At 45.0% G+C, this 21,847-nt stretch overlaps 1 protein-coding gene across 1 annotated transcript; it reads right to left on the minus strand.

Moving 5' to 3' along the window:
- Nucleotides 1-1,496: 1,496 nt before the first annotated feature.
- Nucleotides 1,497-8,601, minus strand: LOC133900257 (uncharacterized). Its single transcript, XM_062341367.1, has 2 exons — nucleotides 7,952-8,601; nucleotides 1,497-1,947 (listed from the first exon to the last, which is right to left on the minus strand). The coding sequence occupies exons 1-2, from the start codon at nucleotides 8,599-8,601 to the stop codon at nucleotides 1,497-1,499; spliced, it is 1,101 nt and encodes a 366-aa protein (XP_062197351.1).
- Nucleotides 8,602-21,847: the final 13,246 nt, after the last annotated feature.

A 21,847-nucleotide genomic window follows, 5' to 3' on the forward strand; every position in this document is an offset into this window, starting at 1 on the left:
TTCTATTTGTACTTATCCCACAAGTCATTGCCACAAACGACTGCAAATAAGAGAAAATAGTTCTGAGAACAAGCAAAGGTCACTGAGAAAAGAAACTCTCCAAGTCGATGGATTAGAGGCACGAAAATTCAATACCCACTTGTATGTATTTGCATGTGAATTTTATGCCTCTAAAAACAAAGAGAATAACTTCACAAGGTGCTAAAATTTCAACTAAAAACCAAAACAAAAATCACATCCAAAAGGAAAAAATTGCAACAAAACATGGAGCCAATAGAAGGAGACTAGAAAGGAGATGAACTCGAACATGGGAGTAAACTTGCACTTCATTTCAACAAGAGATTAGCTCTATTTTAGACAGATTACAAAGTATTTTTCTCTCATAAAAACCATAACCTATTACAAAGGCTAAGCCTATCCTCTCCTTAAGCAAGCATCTGGATATCGACACGTGTACTCTGTCTTGCGATCTTGACCACTGACAAGTCTCTCCAGCTCCCGATCCCTCGGGCTGTCTTGTCACTTGCACCGGCATCCCCTTCGCTTGACTTTGTCAACATGCCATCTTCATCCTTTCTTCTAAGCTTTGCTTGACCCCCAAGAGCACAGCTAGGATCATCCTCGATACTGCCTGGCTTCCTCGATCGTCTGGCACCAAGCACCCCTCTTGGTCCCGATCATCCCACCGTCGACTGTCAAGTTTTATCCATCACCTACACATCATGAGATAAACATACATGTATCTCCAAACACAATGTACACTCATCAAAAGTTAGTCGAAATTGAAATCCTGCAAAAATAGCACATCTCACAAACACGTGAACAACAGATAATCCAGAGCTCACATCAGTACAAGCACCGGACCATCCGGTGTTATAACTCATTGGACTCTGAACTTCCTCTAGAAAAAGCTCCAGTAATCACTGGACTCAACACCAGACCATCCGGTCAGTAGACCACCACTATCCGGTGTTACAACTCATCCGGACTCTGGACTCCCTCTGGAAAAAGCTCTGACAGGCTCAACACTGGACCATTCGGTCAATAGACCACCACCAAACCATGATTTTGCACTTCTCTGTTAAACAGTCCGGTGTTCCTCCAGTGTTCACATCAGACCATCCAATGTGCAGAACAACTCTGGCACTGAAAACCTGCATCTCTGATAATTCCTCCAGTGTTGAAAGCCTCTCAACACCGGACCTTCCGGTGAGTAGACCATCCTGAACACCCATTTTTAGCACCTCTGTTAAATACTCCGGCGTTGTCTCCAAGTACTCACCGGATCATCCGGTGTGTATAAATTACCACACACCGGACAATCCGGTGAGTGCAATTTTTCCTGGACTTTGAAGAACTATGTCAACTTTATTTCCTACAGTTTTGGTTAGTCATGATTATAATTTCTACCCATATACATGCTTATGCAATCAAAATATCATTAAATGAAAGTAACAATTTGTCACTCACTCATCACATGTAAATCAAGACATATTTCAACTTGTTTTCTTGCTGCTAGTACTAATTGCACGTCGGTGGCAGCAACTCATGTTGGCATGGCACGCGTGACTTACCTCGGTTGGAGCAATGGCAGGTTGGGGCGTGATCCACATCCAGGCCTCGTCGTCGTGCAATCCGGCAGGCAGCTGCGCCACAAATTCCGACTCGTCGACGTGGAAGCTGTATTTGCACACGCGGCGCAGCCCCCTGGGGACGAGGTAGGCGCACCCGCCGCTCATGCCGAGCCGAACGGCATCCACGGCGAAGCTGCTCGGCCGCCCCAGGAACAGGACGCGGTCGGCCAAGCTCCGGCCGTCCCTCTTCACCCACTTCGGCTCACCGCCTTCCTCCTCCTGCAGCGCGTATACCGACAGTGACAGCGAGCTCGCCACGATGTCGACTTGAACCCAAGCCCAAAGCAGTTCGCCGTGAGACTCAATGACGAAGCTGGATTGAAGTACCTTGCTGGGTTCAAATGGCATCCACCACTGCTGTCACCATCGTAGGCTTCGGCCTGCGTCGTCGTGATGCACGAAGAGATGTCGTCCACGCACAGGATGATCTTTCCACCACGATATGCGACGCAACAGTAGTCCGCACTACCGGAGACAGCTTCTTTGCCGAGTGCCACAGGCACTCGGCAAAGGACGATATACACTCGGCAAAGGCTTTGCCGAGTGCTACACTCGGCAAAGGGCGCTCGGTAAAAAGTTTGTCGGCAAAGATCTCTTTGCCGAGTGCAATTTATCGGGCACTCGGCAAAGGCTTTGCCGAGTGCTAAGCTGACACTCGGCAAAGGTGGCGTCTGTGCCGAGTGCCACCTGGAGGACACTCGGCAAAGGTGGCGTCTGTGCCGAGTGCCACCTGGAGGACACTCGGCAAACAGGCCATATTTGCCGAGTGCCTGGACCATGGCTCTCGGCAAAGCATGTTGTCAATTTGCCGAGTGTCATGGCCATTGCACTCGGCAAAGTGACTGAAAACAGCCTTTTTTATTTGTTTTTGACATCCCATCCAAACAAACAGATATATATATAACAAACATCACCAACATCACATATATATCATCAACAGCACATATATATCACCAACACCACATATATATCACAAACATCACATGTCTCACAATATATCACAAATAAGTTCACAAGTAATCCAAGTGCTCCATCATCTACAACCATAATTGCAAATAGAAGTACCATTAACAACCACAAGTATCATCACCAAGATGGTCAATGAAACTGATTTGGTGAATGATTCGCTGAAGCATGAGGATCGTTCGATGCCGCCGATTGATTCTGCACAAAGGAGAAGAGATTGCATGTGTGAGACAAGATAAATATATACCATACATGAATAAAACTTTCATACTCCACTAGGTTTGACCGTAAGCATGAACATACAAACTAAAACATTTATACTCACAGGAGTAGAATAGTGAGGAGGTGGAGGTGGAGGTGGAGCGAATAGCGAAGGTGGCGGAGCCACACCCGTAGCGGCGCCAATACTTTGCATGTACTGAAGAATCTCCACCATCCTCCGCTGCTCGGCCTCCATCGTCGCCTGCATTTGCTCCCGTATCCTCCTCTCTTGTTCCAGCTGGGCCTACAATATATTCACCCTAATGTTACAATAATGCAAAGGAAATGTATGAAAAAACCAATGAACGACGAATAAACCAGGAATAACCTCGAGTGCCTCCACCCGGTGGTGTGAAGTGTCCTTCCGAGGTCGTATGGCCGGGCTCGTGCTCGTGCTGCTTGCTCGAATCTGGGAGAGACTGGGAGTAGCGGCCGAGTCGATTGCGCTGTCGCCAATCCAGTATCGCCCATGCTTCTTGCCTCCTCCCACCCTCATGACGACTTCTCCATCAAGGTCCTCGGTGCTCGGATCGTACTCTGGCCCATGGACCTCCCTTGCCATCGATGTGTACTCACTAAGGCGGTTGTGGACGGTCGCATTGCTGTACGCCTCGGGCCCGTCCTCCGGGTTGTAGTCGACGTCGGACGTCGCCTTGCCCTTGTGGGCCATAGCAAATGCCTTGAAGATGGAGCAAGGCTGGCCACCATGTGACGCCGACTGCGAGAAAAACAGCAAGATGATTAGAAATCATGCAGAATTGAGCGTTAGAATAAATAAATGAATTCGCGTACCCATGTTTGTGCGTATCCGCTGAGGTTGCAGCTGCCTTGATGGTGTGCTACACCTGGCATCATCAAACGCCGCTCCCGGCACAAGTTGTGCGTCTCCTCCCACTCGTGTGAGCACCACTTGTCCACCATCTGTTCCCAGCACTGGGGATGCGCGGCGCACCAATAAGGAATCATCTACAGGCCATCAAGTACATGACATATCAGAAGATGAAATTAAGCCTACTTAATCTCAAAAGGAATCAGTATTAATGTTCTGTATTTACCTGCAGGTACTGGTCCCGGGTCAGTGTCATGGTTCTTGCGTCCCTTTTGGTGACCTTCGTTCCAACGACGGTCCCGTGGTAAGTTACGACGGCTTGGATGCGCGCCTCGTAATGCATGTCCACGACGAGTTTTTTGCAGCATTTGGTAGCCACCGCATCCGCCCTGGCCTCATGTCCGTCCTGGCATCTAAAGAAATCCTGCATACAAACACGATGTATCCATTCATTATTTCAAGAATGTCCAATAAATACGATGTATTGAGCAATGTAGTGCAAGGAAGATTTACCCACAGCTCTTGCTTCACCCGCTCCGCCTTGTTGTTGAATACCCTGCGGGCCCGATCTGCAGCATTGGGGGCGGCGGCGTAGTGGTCAAACGAGTAGGCCGGCCCCGTCACTCCGGCGTACTCAACCAGGCCAGGGAAGTGCTCCTTGCACAGAAGACCGAGGATGCCATTGACTTGGCGTGTGTGAGCACCTCCACTCGCCACAATCGTCCAGTTCCTGCCCAAGTGATTAACAATCGTCCAATTTCTATTTTGATATTCAACATATCATATAAAGTAGTGATAACATCTAAAGTTACTTACTTTTCCCCCTCGGGTCGAATCAGCGGGCGTCTCTCACGAGGTATCGGTCGCTGAGGGAGGCTCGCGGGACCTCGCAAGTAGACACTCGATGAACTAGAGGAAGCGGAACCCCCTGCTGTCGCCACCTCCTGCGCGTCCTCCTGCGCCTCCTCGTCGTCCTCCTGCGCGTCGTCCTGCGCCTCCTCGGCGTCCTCCTGGGGCACCTGCTCCTCCTCCTCCTCCTCACGCGACGGGGCGGCAGGCGACGACTCCCTCCTGCGGCTGCTCCTCCTCCTACTCTCCCCCGGTGCAGCGGTCATTGTCCTTCGGTACAAGGACGTTAGCTTCCTCATCCCACCGCCCACCATCTTTGTTCAATCACCTGCAATTAAAAAGAGTAAACCAATAAGCACAGATAAACAAGAAGTACTTAGAAAGAGATGCAAAATAAACAAAACGTAATTACAAAATAACATAGTATTACATGTATTAGAAATAATCTTCATGATCGGGATTAGCTGGATCATAAGTCTCATCATCACTATCAATCATGTCGAAATAATCAACACTATCCGAATGAGCAATGTTGCCATTGTCATTGTCTAAATGTAATCGCTCAAGCATTTGTAAGTCCTTCACATTTTGCACCTCATCTCCAACGTCCTCTTCAATAACCGTTTCATTGTCTACTTCCATTCCGATCGCTTCGGTTAAGTCTATCTCAAACCTCCCTTCTAGTCCCTCTTCTTGAAAGAACTCTCCGTCATATGTGTTTGGGTCTAAGTTGTAATCTTCATCGTTTGGGACAGGCACTTTACCGTGTGGCGATACCCTGTGCACAATATCCCAACCCTTAAGATGCCTTATGGTTTGACACGCATATGGGAGATAATAAACTTGCGTGGCCTGTTGGGCCACAATATAGACATCGTCTCCTGGTAAGACGGAATCCTGTCGAATTTCGACTAGCCCAAGATTACAATATGTCCGCCTCGTTACTTCAGGATCAAACCAATGGCATTTAAATATGACGGGATTAAAAGGTTTGGAACCATGAAACTTGAGTTCGTATATTTCTAGGGTGGCGGTGGAGTCAGGCTAGCGGGGCCGTGGCGGGTCGGTGCAGTGGCGAGGCGACGCGGTGCAGGCAGACCCGCAGCGGCAAGGAAGGCGATCGGGGTCACCGAGGTACTCCGGCGCCGCTCCGACTGGCTCTTCTCTGCAAAAAAAGAAACATAAAACTGTCAATACAAAATTTCGGCAGCACCTCCCCTGCACGGTGAGGTTTCCAAAACCTGCAAGAAAACCAACGGCACGATGGCCGACATGCACATATATATGAACGGCACGATGGCCGACATGCACAAGTAATACCATCACTACAAATACCGCAACTACTAGTAATACTACGACGACGACGACGGATGGCATACCTAGTGGGCGTCGTAGGGCAGCGGTGGTGAAGGGGTCAGGGCGCCGGTGGACAAGGCGTCGGGGACGTGGCAACGGCGACCGGGGCGCCTCCTCCTCCTCCTCCTTCTTCTTCCTCCTTCCTCCTTCTTCCTCCTCCTCCTTCTCTTCCTCCTTCTTCCTCCTCTCCTCCTCCTCCTCTCTTTCTCCTCCTCCTCCTACTCCTCCTTCTTCTTCCTCCTTCCTCCTTCTTCCTCCTCCTCCTTCTCTTCCTCCTTCTTCCTCCTCTCCTCCTCCTCCTCTCTTTCTCCTCCTGCTCCGGCGGCGCTGGCGCGGGCGGCGCTGGCCCGGGGGCGGCTGGCGCGGGCGCGGCCGCGGGCGGGCGCGGCCGGCGCGGGCGCGGGCAGTCGCGGGCGCGGGGGCGGCGCGGGCGCGGGGGCGGGGGCGGCTGGCGCGGGCGCGGGCGGTGGTGGGGAGGTTTTGCGTGTGTGCGGTGCGTGGGCCGGGGGTTAAATCCCCCCTTTGCCGAGTGCCCCCGATCTGGCACTCGGCAAAGAGGGGTTTTCTTTAAAAAAATTTAAAAATCTTTGCCGAGTGCCCCCGATCTGGCACTCGGCAAAGAGGGGTTTTTTAAAAAAAAATTGAAATTCTTTGCCGAGTGCCAGACGTCCTGGCACTCGGCAAAGAGCCTCCTTTCCCGAGTGTCATTTTTTGACACTCGGCAAACCCTAATTTTTTTTTCACTTTTGACCTCCAAACTTTTTCTGCAGTCCTCATACAATACCTGTTACTCCATGTTCCAATGTGGCACATTTCTCGGACTTTTTCTATATTTCTTTAATTTATTTCAATTAATTGAATTTTCTTGGATAATTCAAATTATAACTGCTAGTCATTCGAATAATGAAAAAAAATGAATGGAAAAATGACATTCATGTTATTTAGTATAATGTGAGGTCGTATCCAGGAACAGACCACAAATTTCGAACATCTTGTTCACGAAACATGACCACGAACTTGCGGTCGAGTTGTTTTTAAATTGTATAAAAAGCAAACGAAGTCCGAAAATCATGAAACTTGTCAAGATGTCATGATATCATATGTTCGAGGCTGTGATAAAAATTTGAGAAGTTTACCCAGGTTGTCATGTACGATGCTTGTAATCTGTTGCAAACCGAAGAAGTTTACCCAGGTTTCTTCGGAGATTATTCGGTTTGCAAGCATCGTACGTGACAACTTGTGCAAAACCTTCTCAAATTTTTATCACAGCCTCCACATATGATATCATGACATCTTGACAAGTTTCATGATTTTCGGACTTCGTTTGCTTTTTATACAATTTAAAAACAACTCGACCGCAAGTTCGTGGTCATGTTTCGTGAACAAGATGTTCGAAATTTGTGGTCTGTTCCTGGATACGGCCTCACATTATACTAAATAACATGAATATCATTTTTCCATTCATTTTTTTTCATTATTCGAATGACTAGCAGTTATAATTTGAATTATCCAAGAAAATTTAATTAATTGAAATAAATTAAAGAAATATAGAAAAAGTCCGAGAAATGTGCCACATTGGAACATGGAGTACCAGGTATTGTATGAGGACTGCAGAAAAAGTTTGAAGGTCAAAAGTGAAAAAAAATTGGGGTTTGCCGAGTGTCAAAAAATGACACTCGGGAAAGAAGCCTCTTTGCCGAGTGCCACGTGTTTGCCGAGTTCTTTCTCTCTGGCACTCGGCAAATAGGTAGGGTTTGCCGAGTGTCAAAATATGACACTCGGCAAAGGAGCCTCTTTGCCGAGTGCCTGATGTTTGCCGAGTTCTTTATCTCTGGCACTCGGCAAATATACTCTTTGCCGAGTTCTTTCTTTGCGGCACTCGGTAAAGAGGCTCTTTGCCGAGTGCCAGATGTTTGCCGAGTTCTTTCTCTCTGGCACTCGGCAAAGAGCCTCTTTGCCGAGTGCCCGATAAAAAAGCACACGGCAAAGTATGGGACACTCGGCAAAGAAGCCGTCTCCGGTAGTGCCGTTTCGTCGGGAGAGATGATCAGGTTACGTTGCACCAACGTTCACGTGGCATCGCCGGGGTGCAGAAGGGCCACATTGAAGGTGCTCTGATGACGCGACCTGCGGACAGGAGCGGGACCAAAGGCATACAAAAAGATGGTGCCATCGCCGGAGACCATGCCCGACCTCTAGGCGCTCCACCCATGACTTGATCTTATCTGGGTAGGGAGGCAGGGAGGTGGCGGCTGATCCGGTGAGAGGGTCGAGGAGGCCACTAGACTCGGGACAAGTAGCGAGGAACCAGGCTGCCGCGCCGTCGTCCGCGCTGACCACCCATCTTCTGTCTCGAAGAGGTGTCACGGCGGCAGTGGCGCGGCGGCGCCTCGACTTAGAGGAGAAGATGCAGCGAGCTGCTTGGTGTCCAGTGGCGTCGCGGGGGCGGGGCGCGAGCAGCCACGGCAGGAGCGCGGGACGGCACGGCGCCGGCGTACGCGTGTCGCGCCAGGGCTTGCATACGGCGTGGAAGCGGACGAAGTCGACGGCCGCGTGGAGGCGGCACGAGATGTCACGGAGCAGATCGAACGGGAGGTCGGGCCAACGTGACGATGCCGCGTCCCCGGCCAATCGCTTGGGCATGATCTGACCGGACGCCTCGATCTCCATAGTACTCCGCTCATACATCGATGGAGCATTCGGCATCGCTTGGACTTGGGCACGATCTAATCGGACGCCTCGGTCTCCAAAGCAGTCCATGTTAAGTACGTAAGATATGTGTATATCTCTCTCCGTATGGAATACGTTTAGGACTCTCATACTCTATCTCCAACTCTCCCCTGATAGAATCTATCGAGAAGATTGCGTTGATTTAATAAACTTTTAGCAGACCAGAGTTGTATTCATTTCAAAAAAGGATAATAGAGTTGTATTATGGTGGAAACTATCGTTCAGCAATATGAAGTCTGGGATTCGGCACCATTTTCCATGTGTGAAATCCTTCCCATCTTCCTGCCTTACATACTTGGAACACCAAACCCAATCCCTACTATATAAAACATGAAGTTAGCGCGTCATCTCTTCTTTTATTCTCCTTCTATCTAATAAAAACTTCTAAAATTCGAATAATTTATTCATTTTTGCTATCCACCTTCGTCCTTTAGTCTCATTGTCTCGTTACTAACTACGGATATAAGACCGATTTTACTAATAAAAATAAATAAATAAATTAGGAGAAAAATTAGCAAATAATTAATCTCTTTCTCCGTTTTCGGATCCTATCTAAAATTAAACTATAGTATCGCTTCTAATGTATTCATCAGGAGACATTCCTATGACGTATTCATATCTGTATACCTTGAGTTTATGCTTAATTTTACCGTATCTATTATTTATGTTTTTGTTGCTACGCACCGACACTTAGCTGGTATAAACCCTTAATGTTGAGTCCATTGCTGTTGCATAACTTTAGGGTGTGCTTGTTGCATGCACAAGGGTGCCCCAGCTCGCACCTGCTGGTGAGCCTGGCACGCGAGACTCGTATGGGCGTCCCTAGATGCATCATATCAGTTCGCTCCTAAGCTAACTCGGTTCATTCCTGCACAAAGGGTGAATATATGTGTCGCCTCACCCTCTCTCCCCATTCACTCTTAAGTATCTCCGTATACTCAGGATGCTCCTCTTCTCTCTGCATGTCGCATCCAAGTGCGCCGCCACCCGATTCACTGTCGAAGATGACGGATTTTGCCATCAAATACTTTGGAGATCGAGGCATCCGATTAGATCGTGCCCCTGTTCTTCCGAGCTCGCCATGTAAGCAAAAGAAAACTGTTCAGACTGCACGTGTGTATGCAAATCCATGTCCCTGTTCTTCCGAACTCGCCATGTAAGCAACACCTTTCATTTTGAATCAAAACAATTCATTTTTCAATAATATGAAAGATTCAAAAGCATTGCAGGGATGTAAGGATAAAACTCATGAGACAAACTTCAAGAGTTCGACCCACAATATAATCATACATGCGTAAGTCCCTATTCCCTAAGAGGTTAATTTAGCTGGACAATCCAAATCACATTTATTCGCCTAGTGACAAGCACTACAATTCTTGCACCAGCAGCTAGTACCAAGGGAAGATCATGTCACCATCAGCACCCCCAGAACTTTCTCCAGCAGAAGACTCAAACATCACCCCGGCCCAACCATCACCTTGTGGGGAGCCAGAAACACTAGGCGATCATTTGCTGGATCCGTGAGAGCTCACGGTACAGCTGATAAAGCTCATTGACATCAAGATTCTCTTCCTCACCATGAACATACTTGGCCATCCTTGAGCTTTGCTGGATCTCCTTGGTCCGCCCAATGGTCTCCTGCTTCCTCTTGTTCTCCACCGCCTTTGTCTTTCTCCACCTGGAACAACTCATTCTGCAGCTTAATGATTGTGGCCTTTTGTTCCTTGCTGGTGTCTGACTCCATTGGTGCATTCCCAGAAAGGAAAACGTCAACAATGGGGCCAACCGCCGGGGTGCCGAATGAGAAGAACCTCCCGTTTTCAGGCTGCAACACGGTAGCAATCCTCGCACTGGTAAGGGTGGAGAGGTCGGCAGCGGTTTTGAAAAGCATGGCATGCCGCTTGGAGAACGTGAGGCTACGATCGTTGGATGAACCTCACTCCTCTGACTTCCTTCCCCAGTTCCCCTCATCGGCATCCTCGAATGGAGGAGGGAAAGCGGCTACTACCAATATACGAGTAAGCTACGGAATGGTAGTTTTTTCAAGAACAAATGTGTTTTGACGAGAAAGAAGACGCACACCACCCCCTTATATAGAAGAAAATGAGGTTTATATGGAAAGATATCTCGTATGGTTCGGAAGTACGAACATACGCTGTAACTATCACGTTATCATTTAAGCAAGAATTAATTAGCACTTCTTCTTTTTTGCCAACTAAGCTTGTCCTAACAATATAAATATTGCAAATACTTGTAGCCTTTAGGCCTGACAGAGCTCCAACTTTAAAAAATTTTAGAATTGGATGTTCCTAGCTATAGAAATTCGTAAAGCTAGAGTTATGGGTACATCAAAAGTATTTGGGTAAGCCATTTGTTTCCATTTTAATCTAAAAATATAGCTTTAACTATTTTATCTTTGCCTATAAACTCAAACTCTGACGTGGAGCTAGCAGCCATAGCTCTACAAAATGGGGCCTTAGTATTATTCAAACATATCTTAGCATAAATTGACCTAATTAATAAATCCTTGAGTCCAATCTTATACTCACCTTTTGCTATATAAGTGTATTTCAATCATTGGAATTATTAATGTGTAATAATGCACTACTACAGAAAAAGTTATCACTGTTGGTATAAATTGATATTATTATCGGTTTTTTAAGCCGCAGTGAATAAGCAGCAATCACTGTCAACAGTGATATTCGGTCCCAGATCTGATAGTATTTACACATGTACCTTTCTTGACCCAAAAAAGGTTCAGAAGATTCGACAAGATCTCTGATGTTTTTGGTTGAAAATTGGCCTTCTACAATTTGTCCGAAATTTTTTAGATACATAGTGCTATATCTGAAAGTCAGTGCTACGCAGATGTTTTTATTAATCCGAGTTACCAAACTCACGATAAAAATCTTTGAAGTTATAGTTTTCAACTTTGTAGTCATATGTATAGCTTTTTCAATTATTCCTACCGGTGTTATACTAGATCCAATAATTTACTTTGCAGTCTAGTTTGTGGTTTTTCTTTAACAGTATTTAAATAATTATTTGGGCATCTATATATCTTCAAATAAAAAAGTCAACTACAGTTATGGATCTCGTCTAGCGCTATAATTTTCATATAAAATTTATTTTCATCCGACTCTATATGAAAAAATTATAATTTTTTAAAGATAAACTATATTTTATTATTACTGTCGGTTAATATAACGAGAAAAGCGCATGCCATGCGAAAGAGAAGGGGCTGAGGCTGCCGAATGCACTACAAGAGATTTTAGTTCCTAGGATGATTATTACTCGTCACAGAATTACGCAATTTTTGTTACAGAAACACAATAGTGACGTCTTTCCTGCTCATGCTATTTATCACAGAATCTGGATTATAGAATGTACTTAGTAATAATGTTCAAATAATTGTCATAGAATATTGTATATTTCATAATGTGTAGGATCGAGATGACGATTAGAGAGGTGAATAGACGACTTATCAGTTTCTTTTAAAATAGATGACCTTTTTTCTATTTTCTCACCCAACGCACCTCAAAACAAATAGCGAAAGCAAGAAACTAAAAGAAACAGATCACAACAAAAAATACTTTGAAGAAAGCATAGTTCTTATAGATGTATATGAATACTAGGTTCTATTAAAACTCATTTCATGGGTAATAGCAAAAAAAAAAAATAGTAGCTTGAGCAAAGAATACTCAGATTCAAATAAATGAACACCATGTGAAGAAGTTCTTCAAGTTGAAAGATCTAGAGGCAAGGAAGATTTAAGATCATTCTGAATGTAAATTTTATACCTCTAGCAATAAGAAAAACCACTCCAACAAGGTGAAAAATTTCAGCTCTCAAGCAAAAACAAAAATCACAACGAAAACTGAAGAACTCGCAACAAAGTAAGGGAGCTAATAGAGAGAAACTAGAAAGAGATGAGCACAAACATAAGAGGAAACATAAACTTCATTACTTCCTAAGGACAACCCTATTTTTAGCGAATTACAAAATATTTTTGCGCACAAAACTCTCACCTAATACATAGGCTAAGCTCTCATCTTCTTTTCTTCTAAAATCCTAGTACAAAACTCTCAAATGGATGGCTCAAAGGGCTCAACCAACCCTCCCCTCTATTTATAGCTTAGATTTCTTGACCCTTAAGTTTTCTAGATTGTTCCCAAAATACTCCTCTCTTCCAATACACTCCAACCGAAGGCATTTTCATCATCTTTTTCCTCGTCCATTGGACGGCCATGGCATCTTTATAACTTAGCTTTGCCTCAACGCAAGTTTCATGATGATTCCACGTGCACTCCATCCTTCTACGGTTTTGAGGCCGAACCATGAAATCGCCTTGCACACTTCTCAAAGTATGACTTACCGCTACTTGCTTACATCTTAAGCAAGCATCCCGATATCAACACGTGTACCCCATCTTGCGATCTTGACCGTCGAAAAATCTCTCCCACTCCCGATCCCTCAGGCCACTTTGTCACTTGCACTAACATCCCTTTTGTTTGACTTTGTCAACACGCAGTCTCCATCCACATTTTTACGCTTTGCTTGATCTCCAAGTGTATAGCTAGGATCACCCTTGACTCCACCCGGCCTCCTTAATCGTTCAGCACCAAGCATCCCGCTTAGCCCTGATCATCCCACCGCTGTTTGCCAAGTTGCATCCATCACCTGCACATCATAAGACAAGCACAAACGTATTTCCAACTCTATATTTCTCTGCAACTTTGGTTAGTTATGATCATAATTGCAATACATAGACATGCTCATGCAATCTCACAAATCATCAAACTAAATCAATAACCTTGTCAAGCACTCATCACATATAAACCAAAGTATATTTCAACTTGGTTTCTCAATCTCCCCCTTGATGAGTACATTGACAACCCTCAAAGCACAAAGATTTTGGTTTGAAGAAATTTAATAAGTGAAGCTCATCCAAGTGACCAAAAGACTCAAGAAAGAGAAAAAGAAATCATTTGGCATAAGAAGATTTTATAAACCCGAAGAGAAGCAAAGACAAGCCAAAAATGCAAAAACTCACATCTATGTGGTCTCGCAAGAAGTCAATATCTCCCTTCTCATTGTGGTCTCGTAAGAAGTGGAATCTCACATCTATGTGTTTAATTCTAAAGTGTTGGACTGGGTTATTGGCTATACTTATAGTATTGGTATTGTCACATAAAAGTGGTACACTCTTGAAGTATAACTCAAAATCTCTCAAAATAGCAACTATCCACAAAATCTGAGAACAACAGCTAGCGATAGCAATATATTCAGCTTCAGTAGTCGACTACACAACACTAGACTGCTTGCGAGAAGACCAACAAACAAGAGAGGTACCCAAGAAATGACAAGTACCAAAGGTACTCTTCCTATCAATTTTACAACCAGCAAAGTCGACATCCGAAAAACCTAGAAGAAAAAGCAAAGAGGATATAGAAAATCAAAGACCATACTACACGGTGTGTTTAAGATACCTCAAGATGTGCTTTACCGCTTGACGATGAGCTGTCTTTGGTGAAGCTTGGAAGCAGGCACACAAGGATATGTCGAAGTTGATGTCAAGTCTTGTCATCGTCAGGTACAAGAGGGAGCCAATCATGCTCATGTACTCCCGCTGATCTACCGCTTCACCATCTTTATCCAGATCAAGCACACTCGAGATAGTCATCGGTGTCACCAAGCGCTTTGCATCACTCATCTCAAACTTCTCAGCAAGTCCTTAGTGTACTTCTCCTAGTGGACAAATGTTCTTGCTTGATTTGAAATCCAAGCAAGAAGTTGAGCTCACCTATCATTGACATATCGAATTCTCTGCTCATAGTTTCTGCAAACTTGGCCACAAGTGCATGAAAAGAGCTAAAAAATGATATCATCCAAATATATCTAAACAAGTAGAAAATCATTGCAATACTTGAAGGTAAATAAAGTTTTATCCACCGAGCCCATCATATACCTATGCTCTAACAAGAAAAACTTAAGCCTATCATCCTAAGCCCTAGGCACCTACTTAAGCCCATACAAAGCCTTCTGAAGCTTGTATACTCTATGTGGGTATTTAGGGTGCTCGAAACCAGGGTGTTGCTTGATATAGACCAATTTCTCTATGAACCAATTTAGAAAAGCACTCTTGACATCCATTTGATATAACTTGAAACATTTGGATGCTGAAAATGCAAGAAGGATTCTAATGGTAAAGATCTCTCCAAAGTTTATCCCCTCTATTTAAGTGAAATCCTGTGCCACAAGTTTAGCTTTGTTTCCAACTATAGACTTATCCTCTCCATGTTTGTTCTTATAAACCCATTTTGCACCTATGGTGTGGATATTTGGGAGTGATTCTACAAGGACCCAAACTTGGTTTCTCTCAAAGTATTTTTAGTTCTTTATATATGGCATTGACCCAATTTGAATCAGAAAGAGCGTGTCCAACATCATGGGGCTCAAACAAAACAACAAAAGCAGAATCAGTGAAATGAACATGTTGAGTAAATTTGGACCTCATTACCCTTTCACCAAGGTCGTCGATCATCAGTTGCGGTGGATGCCTCCGCTGAATATGTTATAATTTTTATGCTTATAATTTGTAAATCTAAAAATTATAAATATTTATGTCTGTTTTGAATTTTTACAATTTTATACTTCTGTCGCCCATTTCAAGGGGGTAACTTTGAAAATTTGGGCCACGACTAGGGGTTGTGGCCCTAGTTGCCTAAGGCCCATATCCACCCTTGATCCAAGGTAATCAAGTGCAAACCCAGTCGTGATCTCATTTTTAATTGCTCCCAAATGAACCAAAACTTGATAATTTGCCCGGTATAATGTGAAGCAAGCATGTGAGGGTCATGTGGAACAGAGAAACTAGGCGTTCGCGAGGGTTTGGGTTCGTGACCATGGCGACCGTAGTGGATGATGAACCGGCTGATGCTATTGCCAAGCCCCATGGATTCGACATGTGCTTAATTAGACAATCGAATGAATGTTCGATCACCCATGCATGTGTGATAACATGTTCATGTTGCAGATCAGGAGCGACGACGATCAAGAGTTGGGTCCCTACTCTCTAGATGATGCAACATCTATCATACCATCACTGACCCTGTCAAGAAGCAATGGAGTTAACGATGGTTTGATTACGCCTTTGTATCTGCCTCTTCCACTGTGGCATCATAATATCTTGCCTCTCTTAACTGTAATACGAACCTCAAGTTTGCCCGGTTGATATCAATTTTTTTTAATTAAATTGTAAATGTTGTTTCAAATAATCTATCTTTAATCAAAGAGGTGGAACATACATGGACTATAACTTTGAGAAAATTCCTTCAATGCCATTGAATTTTGGCCTATTCACTTATCTACCATAAAAAAAATTATGTTTCCCTTCCTTTCAAATGTTGAGCGCTCCTCTTCCCCCCCCCCTCCCCCCTCTTTTCACTTCAATCCATTTGCTGTCAGTGGCTCTCAAATGGGACCAAAAACATGTTTTTGCCTTCATCTTTCTCTTCATTCAATTTGAAAGACCGAGCAAGATGATTGTGGGTTTATTGGGGTAGTGGGAGGGGGAGGGGGAGGGGCCTAGATCCTCTGCAGTGAAGGAGCCAACGCAAAGAACTATAGTGACACGCACAATAATCTGTGTCTCGTGCTACAGGCCTCTGTAGAACACTATAGCAAAGTTACTGTTGTCACAGTAATCAGTGGTATTGTGATGAATTTTATATTATAGTAGTGTTGCTGTAGCGATTCATCTTGCCTGTTGCTGCCTAATCGGATGGTGCAAATTTGGCATTATTGCAGAGAGTTGTTCACTCTCTGCAGTTGCCACTCCACTGCAGATAATCTAAGTCCAGAGGAGGGGGGTTTACGGCACCGGTGCCATAGAGCACCATGCCTAGATTTAAGCCATGTGGCAAGTGTTATATCACGGATGGGGTAGGAGACATCCATAAATCTACAACATCCCACCGCTAGTGCTACCGTATATTTTTCCTAGAGGGTGTTGAACATGAGGCACTCAAATATTTCACCCAATCCCTCGCCAGAGCCACCGAATTCTAGCTACATTAATATCATTTTGGTATGAGCACATAATGACTATGAAACAAGCTAATTAATAACTTCTCAAAAACTAACGGTGACGAAATTCGAGAAGGAACATAAACTAGTGAAAATTTTCATGAACCAAATAGTTATTTTCTTTTGAATTTAAAAAATTGATTCATATTTCATTCAATTGTAGGCCTAGCAACGAGTCAGAGCTCGTGGGTTTTGCACCCGGTGGGGGCAAATTTGCCTTGCGGGGGTCACGAGGGTAGGAATTCACCTACGGGTCTCCACGGGGGCCCGAGATGGGATGCACAACCGCTGAGCCGCTGGCCCATCCAGCCCATCTAACCCTAGCGGTCTAGCCAGCCCATTGTTGCCATGTCTAAGCCCACCAGTCGGCCAACCCACCTAACCGGCTAAACCTAGCCAGCCTCCTGCCTCCCGTGGTCCTACCGATGCCCGTCAAGCACACCGCCACTCCGGCCCATCACATCGCTGAGCCGCTGCCCACACTAGCCTTGGCTCCCTGCTCCCACCCGCGGGGTCCTCATCGGGTTTCGAGTCCCCACCGGCTTCAAGGGCAGAGGTGATTTTTCACTCATTAAGGCTATCAGGCTCAGGTTAGGTTTTCATATTCGGGTTTCGGGTCAGGTGCATTCTTGGTGCACTCGGCCTTGATCCGCCCCATTGCCAGACCTATTAAATTGGATAAGGGTGGAGGTTAGCAATTCTCTGTGGACACACAAGTAACCAAAGTAGTGACCTCCTGTACATCGTCCACCAAATCACATGGCAATGGCCCATCAATGGGCGTGTAGCGAGCCTAGGAAGGGCCCAAATATGGGAGGCGAGAGGCCCAATCACAGGTTTGCTTCTTTCCTATATATCCTAATTATGAATGTTCTCAATACTATGGTGCAAAAGGCAAGCTCTTGGAGTCTTTCCTCCATTTAAATGGCTCGAAATCAACCAGATAGTTTATTTGAATTCACGGTGGATGATACACAACACCTTCTTAGTGAGGTGGTGTACCTAGTGATGTCAATGGGCATGTTTGGTTGCCTGTATGGGGTTTTGTAGAGCTGCATCGTATATCCTGGATGAGGGGAAGCAGGCTGAGGGGATCCGTATTCTGAAAAAGAAGTGTGTTTGGTTGGCTGCAGCTGTGGATGCAAGCTGAGCTGAGATTCTGTTTGATTGGCTGTACATGAGGCTGTATGAGCGGGTGCAAAGTGCTGAGATTGTGATTGGTTGCCCGCATGAGTGAAGTATGGTGACCTTGCACCTGAGGAGCGGTGTGCTTACCCCCCTGAGGTTGAGTTTGCTCGTATTGGATTTGACTAAGTCCTAAAGCTGTTGTGTGTATGTTGTGTAGGTCAAATTTGAATGTGGCTTAAATTTCTAGAAATTTTGAAGTGTTGTTTAGGTAATGTAATTGAATGAGGTAAGTTTGGATGAAGTGTTATAGGTTGTCTGTGCTTGGCTCGAATTTTTCCAAGTCCTCTAGATGATGAGCATATTTTGTTGTATTATCTCTCGCAGACCGCATTTAGGCATAAGGCTGATGTGCAATATAGAATAAGACAGTACATATGTTGAGTTAATTCGTAACAGACAAGAATCAAGTTGAACGAAAGGTGGCCAACTAACTTGATTTGCACAATAAACACATGTCCATATTGCACCTAAGCATGAACCCTCCAACATATACACAAAATAATCACATGAGCATCCAACAGTTTATAAGGTTTAGACCGCTTCATCATCACAACCCATAGTGCCACCTCATGTACTAAGCTTAGCTATTAGAAGATGTCCACAGTTTCATCTTACATAAATAGTTACGGTCTTCAGGGTGGAAGAATGTTCATTAACCACCAACTAAGTAGGCAAAAGGTTAGTGGTTAGATGACAAGCACATTAGTCAGTGAAGTAGTGCTTGGCGATCCAACGATTCATCCACTTACGACGATGCTCAGCACTCATCTGCACAAAACCAATGCTCTGTGGCTTGTGGTCATAGAGCCAATCGAGAGCGGCCAGCAATGCATCCTCGGAGAAGCCAGGGAGGTTCATGACCGCATTGTACACATCGGGATGTGCCTCAGCATGGACAGTTGCCTTGATTGCACCTGCCATATCCTTTACAGCTTCGGTCATGCCGTTGAAGATGATGGCCTCATCTTCTGTGATCATGGCCCTCTTCGTCTTTGAACCAGCCCCACTGGAGGAGTCCTTCCCTCCCCCCCCCCCCCCCCGCCGATCCAACAGCAACCTCCTCAGAGGCATGCGGGGGAGGGGTGTTGGTGTTGGTGTCGTCATCCGCGGACTCTCCAATAACCTCGGGAAAGATAATCCCCGCATTGGTGGCAGTCGAAATCGGGTCCGCCTTGCCTTCGCTCTCCACCTCATCGGGAGGAGGTCCCAACGGATCATTGGAGCCCATAGCATACCTCCCAGTGGCCTGTCCAACAGAGAAGATGGCAACCATTTGCTCATAGTTCTCGAGAGGAACGTTGAGGTAGTCAACATCAGCAGGGTGATCCTACAAATATGAGATGTATTTGTCAGAAAATAGATTAAAGTGTTTGACACTGAAGTCAGTTGTGATGCATCAACCTTGATGTGGCCTTTATAGTGCTCGTCCTCTAGTACGATGGAATGTGTGTTGTCATCCCACAAGGCACCGCTGATGTCCCGCAGCTTGCATATTTTCACCCACCTTGATCTCCACTTGCGGAGGTGGTTGTACACCTGACTCCCGCTGACTTCTACACCGCACTGCTCAGTCACTTTTCTTGCAACTGTGTTTAGGTGCGCCTCCTTAAAGCCCTTATCAGTCCGCACTCCACCCTCAATCAGCGCAACCAAATGGCGCAGCATCATGTTGGACATGTGGGCTGTCCACCGCAATTGATTCCTTGCCCCACCGACACCCCCATGCTCAGCCATCACCTGCAAAACTCAGCAAATATTGTACTTAAATGAGCTTCGAACTCAGCTGACAACAGCACTAAAAACTGCACTTTAATTTAGCTCATAACAGCACTAAAACTGCACTTACATTCACTGAAAACAGAACTAAAACAGCACTTAAATTCAGCTGAAAACAGCACTAAAACAGCACTTAAAGTCACCTGAAAATAGCACTACAAACTGCACTAACATTCGGCACTAACATTTGGCACTAACATTCGGCTGAAAACAGCACTAAAACTGCACTTCCATTCAGCACGAAAACTGCACTTACATTCACTGAAAACAGAACTAAAACAGCACTTCCATTCAGCACGAAAACTGCACTTACATTCACTGAAAACAGAACTAAAACAGCACTTAAATTCAGCTGATAACAGCACTAAAACAGCACTTAAATTCACTTGAAAACAGCACTAAAACAGCACTTAAATTCACTTGAAAACAGCACTAAAACTGCACTAACATTCAGCTGAAAACAGCACTAAAACTGCACTTCCATTCAGCACTAAAACTGCACTAACATTCAGCTGAAAACAGCATTAATACTGCACTTCCATTCAGCACGAAAACTGCACTTACATTCACTGAAAACAGAACTAAAACAGCACAAAAACTGCACTTCCATTCAGCACAACAACTGCACTTTAATGAGCTGAAAACAGGACTTCAAACTGCACTTAAATGGGCTGAAAACAGTACGAATAACTGCACTTACATTACCAATAATACATAGTCAGTTACATATGAATTTAGTCTACAAACCGTTGCACAATTATAAGTACCAATTATTACACAATGCCTTTCATACACGCATGTTACCCCTATTGTTCCACATAGCTAGTGCCCACTCGTCCCTCTTTGCTGCCCACGAGTTGTTGTCATATGCAACATCATTATGTGCTTCGGGTTCCACAGGGTTTGGAATCCAGTCTTGTTCCCCAGGGACACACTCATCAGGGTCGTGTGTTAGGATCCAGTTGTGCAAAATGCAGCAAGCTAGCACTAACTTCACTTGGGTTTTGTAAAGAATTTTGAAACGATTCTTCAATGCACCAAAAGCCCGTTCTACTGTGACTCTAAGCAACGAGTGCCTCAGATTGAATAATTCCCTATGGTCACGAGGGTTGTTCCTTCCACCATACTCCTTTAAGTGGTATCGGTAGCCACGATATGGTGGAAGGAACCCAGGACGAACAGCATATCCTGCATCGACCAAGTAGAATTTACCTGACAAGAGAGAAATTGTGTCCAAGTAAGCACATTTTTACGTTAACTTAAACTTTTGTTGTTACCTAATGACCAACACTTACCCGGGGGGACCCTTAAGCCGTCATCCCTTTCTAATGCGTCTGCTAGAATGATGGCATCATGAGCAGATCCCTCCCAGCCAGCTAAGACAAAGGTGAACTTAAGATCAAAATCAACAGCAGCCATAACATTTTGTGTGGTCACCCTCTTCCTACCCCGAAAGGTGGCTGCCATGCTAGCTGGGACTCTAGCTAGCACATGAGTTCCATCTATAGCACCAATGCAATCCTACACAAGAGTAAGAAACAATGATAGTTAACCACTACGGCGGGCATAAATGGAACCAACAACTACGCAACCTAACACTAGTACCTTGAAATATGGGTTGAACCTGCGGCTGTTTGCAATTTTTTGGTGCATATCGTTGGACGGTGGCCGAATCATCTCTCCACGTAGCTCCCCAATAGCATACAAGACTTCTCGAAAGTAACGACTAATTGTTTCCAAACCCCTTCTAAAATTCAACTTTATCAACCTAAATCTACAATTGTGGCCAACCACTTGCAGGAACATGGCAACTTGTTCCTCAATGGAGCTATGAATTGTATCTTTAAGCAACCGTCTTGTCCTGAGTAATGTGCATAAGTGAAAAAAGGGGGCTCTCCTCATACGAAGCTGTTCTACACAATGCCGATCATCATTGTGGAAAATGAATCTAAGGTTTTCCATTCTAATTTTATCTCTTTTAGCTAAAGGACCATAGGTGATGGGTGCTTCACGACCTCCACGTCTATACAAAAACAACGTGTACGCACACATTGTAGCAACAACTCCCGCAGCATGGGCAATTATTTTTCGCCGCTTGACAGCCAACTCATCCATCTAACCATTATAAACAAGGACAAATTGTAATTATATTTAGAAATATTCATATGAC

Source organism: Phragmites australis, chromosome 19 (genome assembly GCF_958298935.1).
Source record: "Phragmites australis chromosome 19, lpPhrAust1.1, whole genome shotgun sequence".
NCBI lineage: Eukaryota > Viridiplantae > Streptophyta > Magnoliopsida > Poales > Poaceae > Phragmites > Phragmites australis.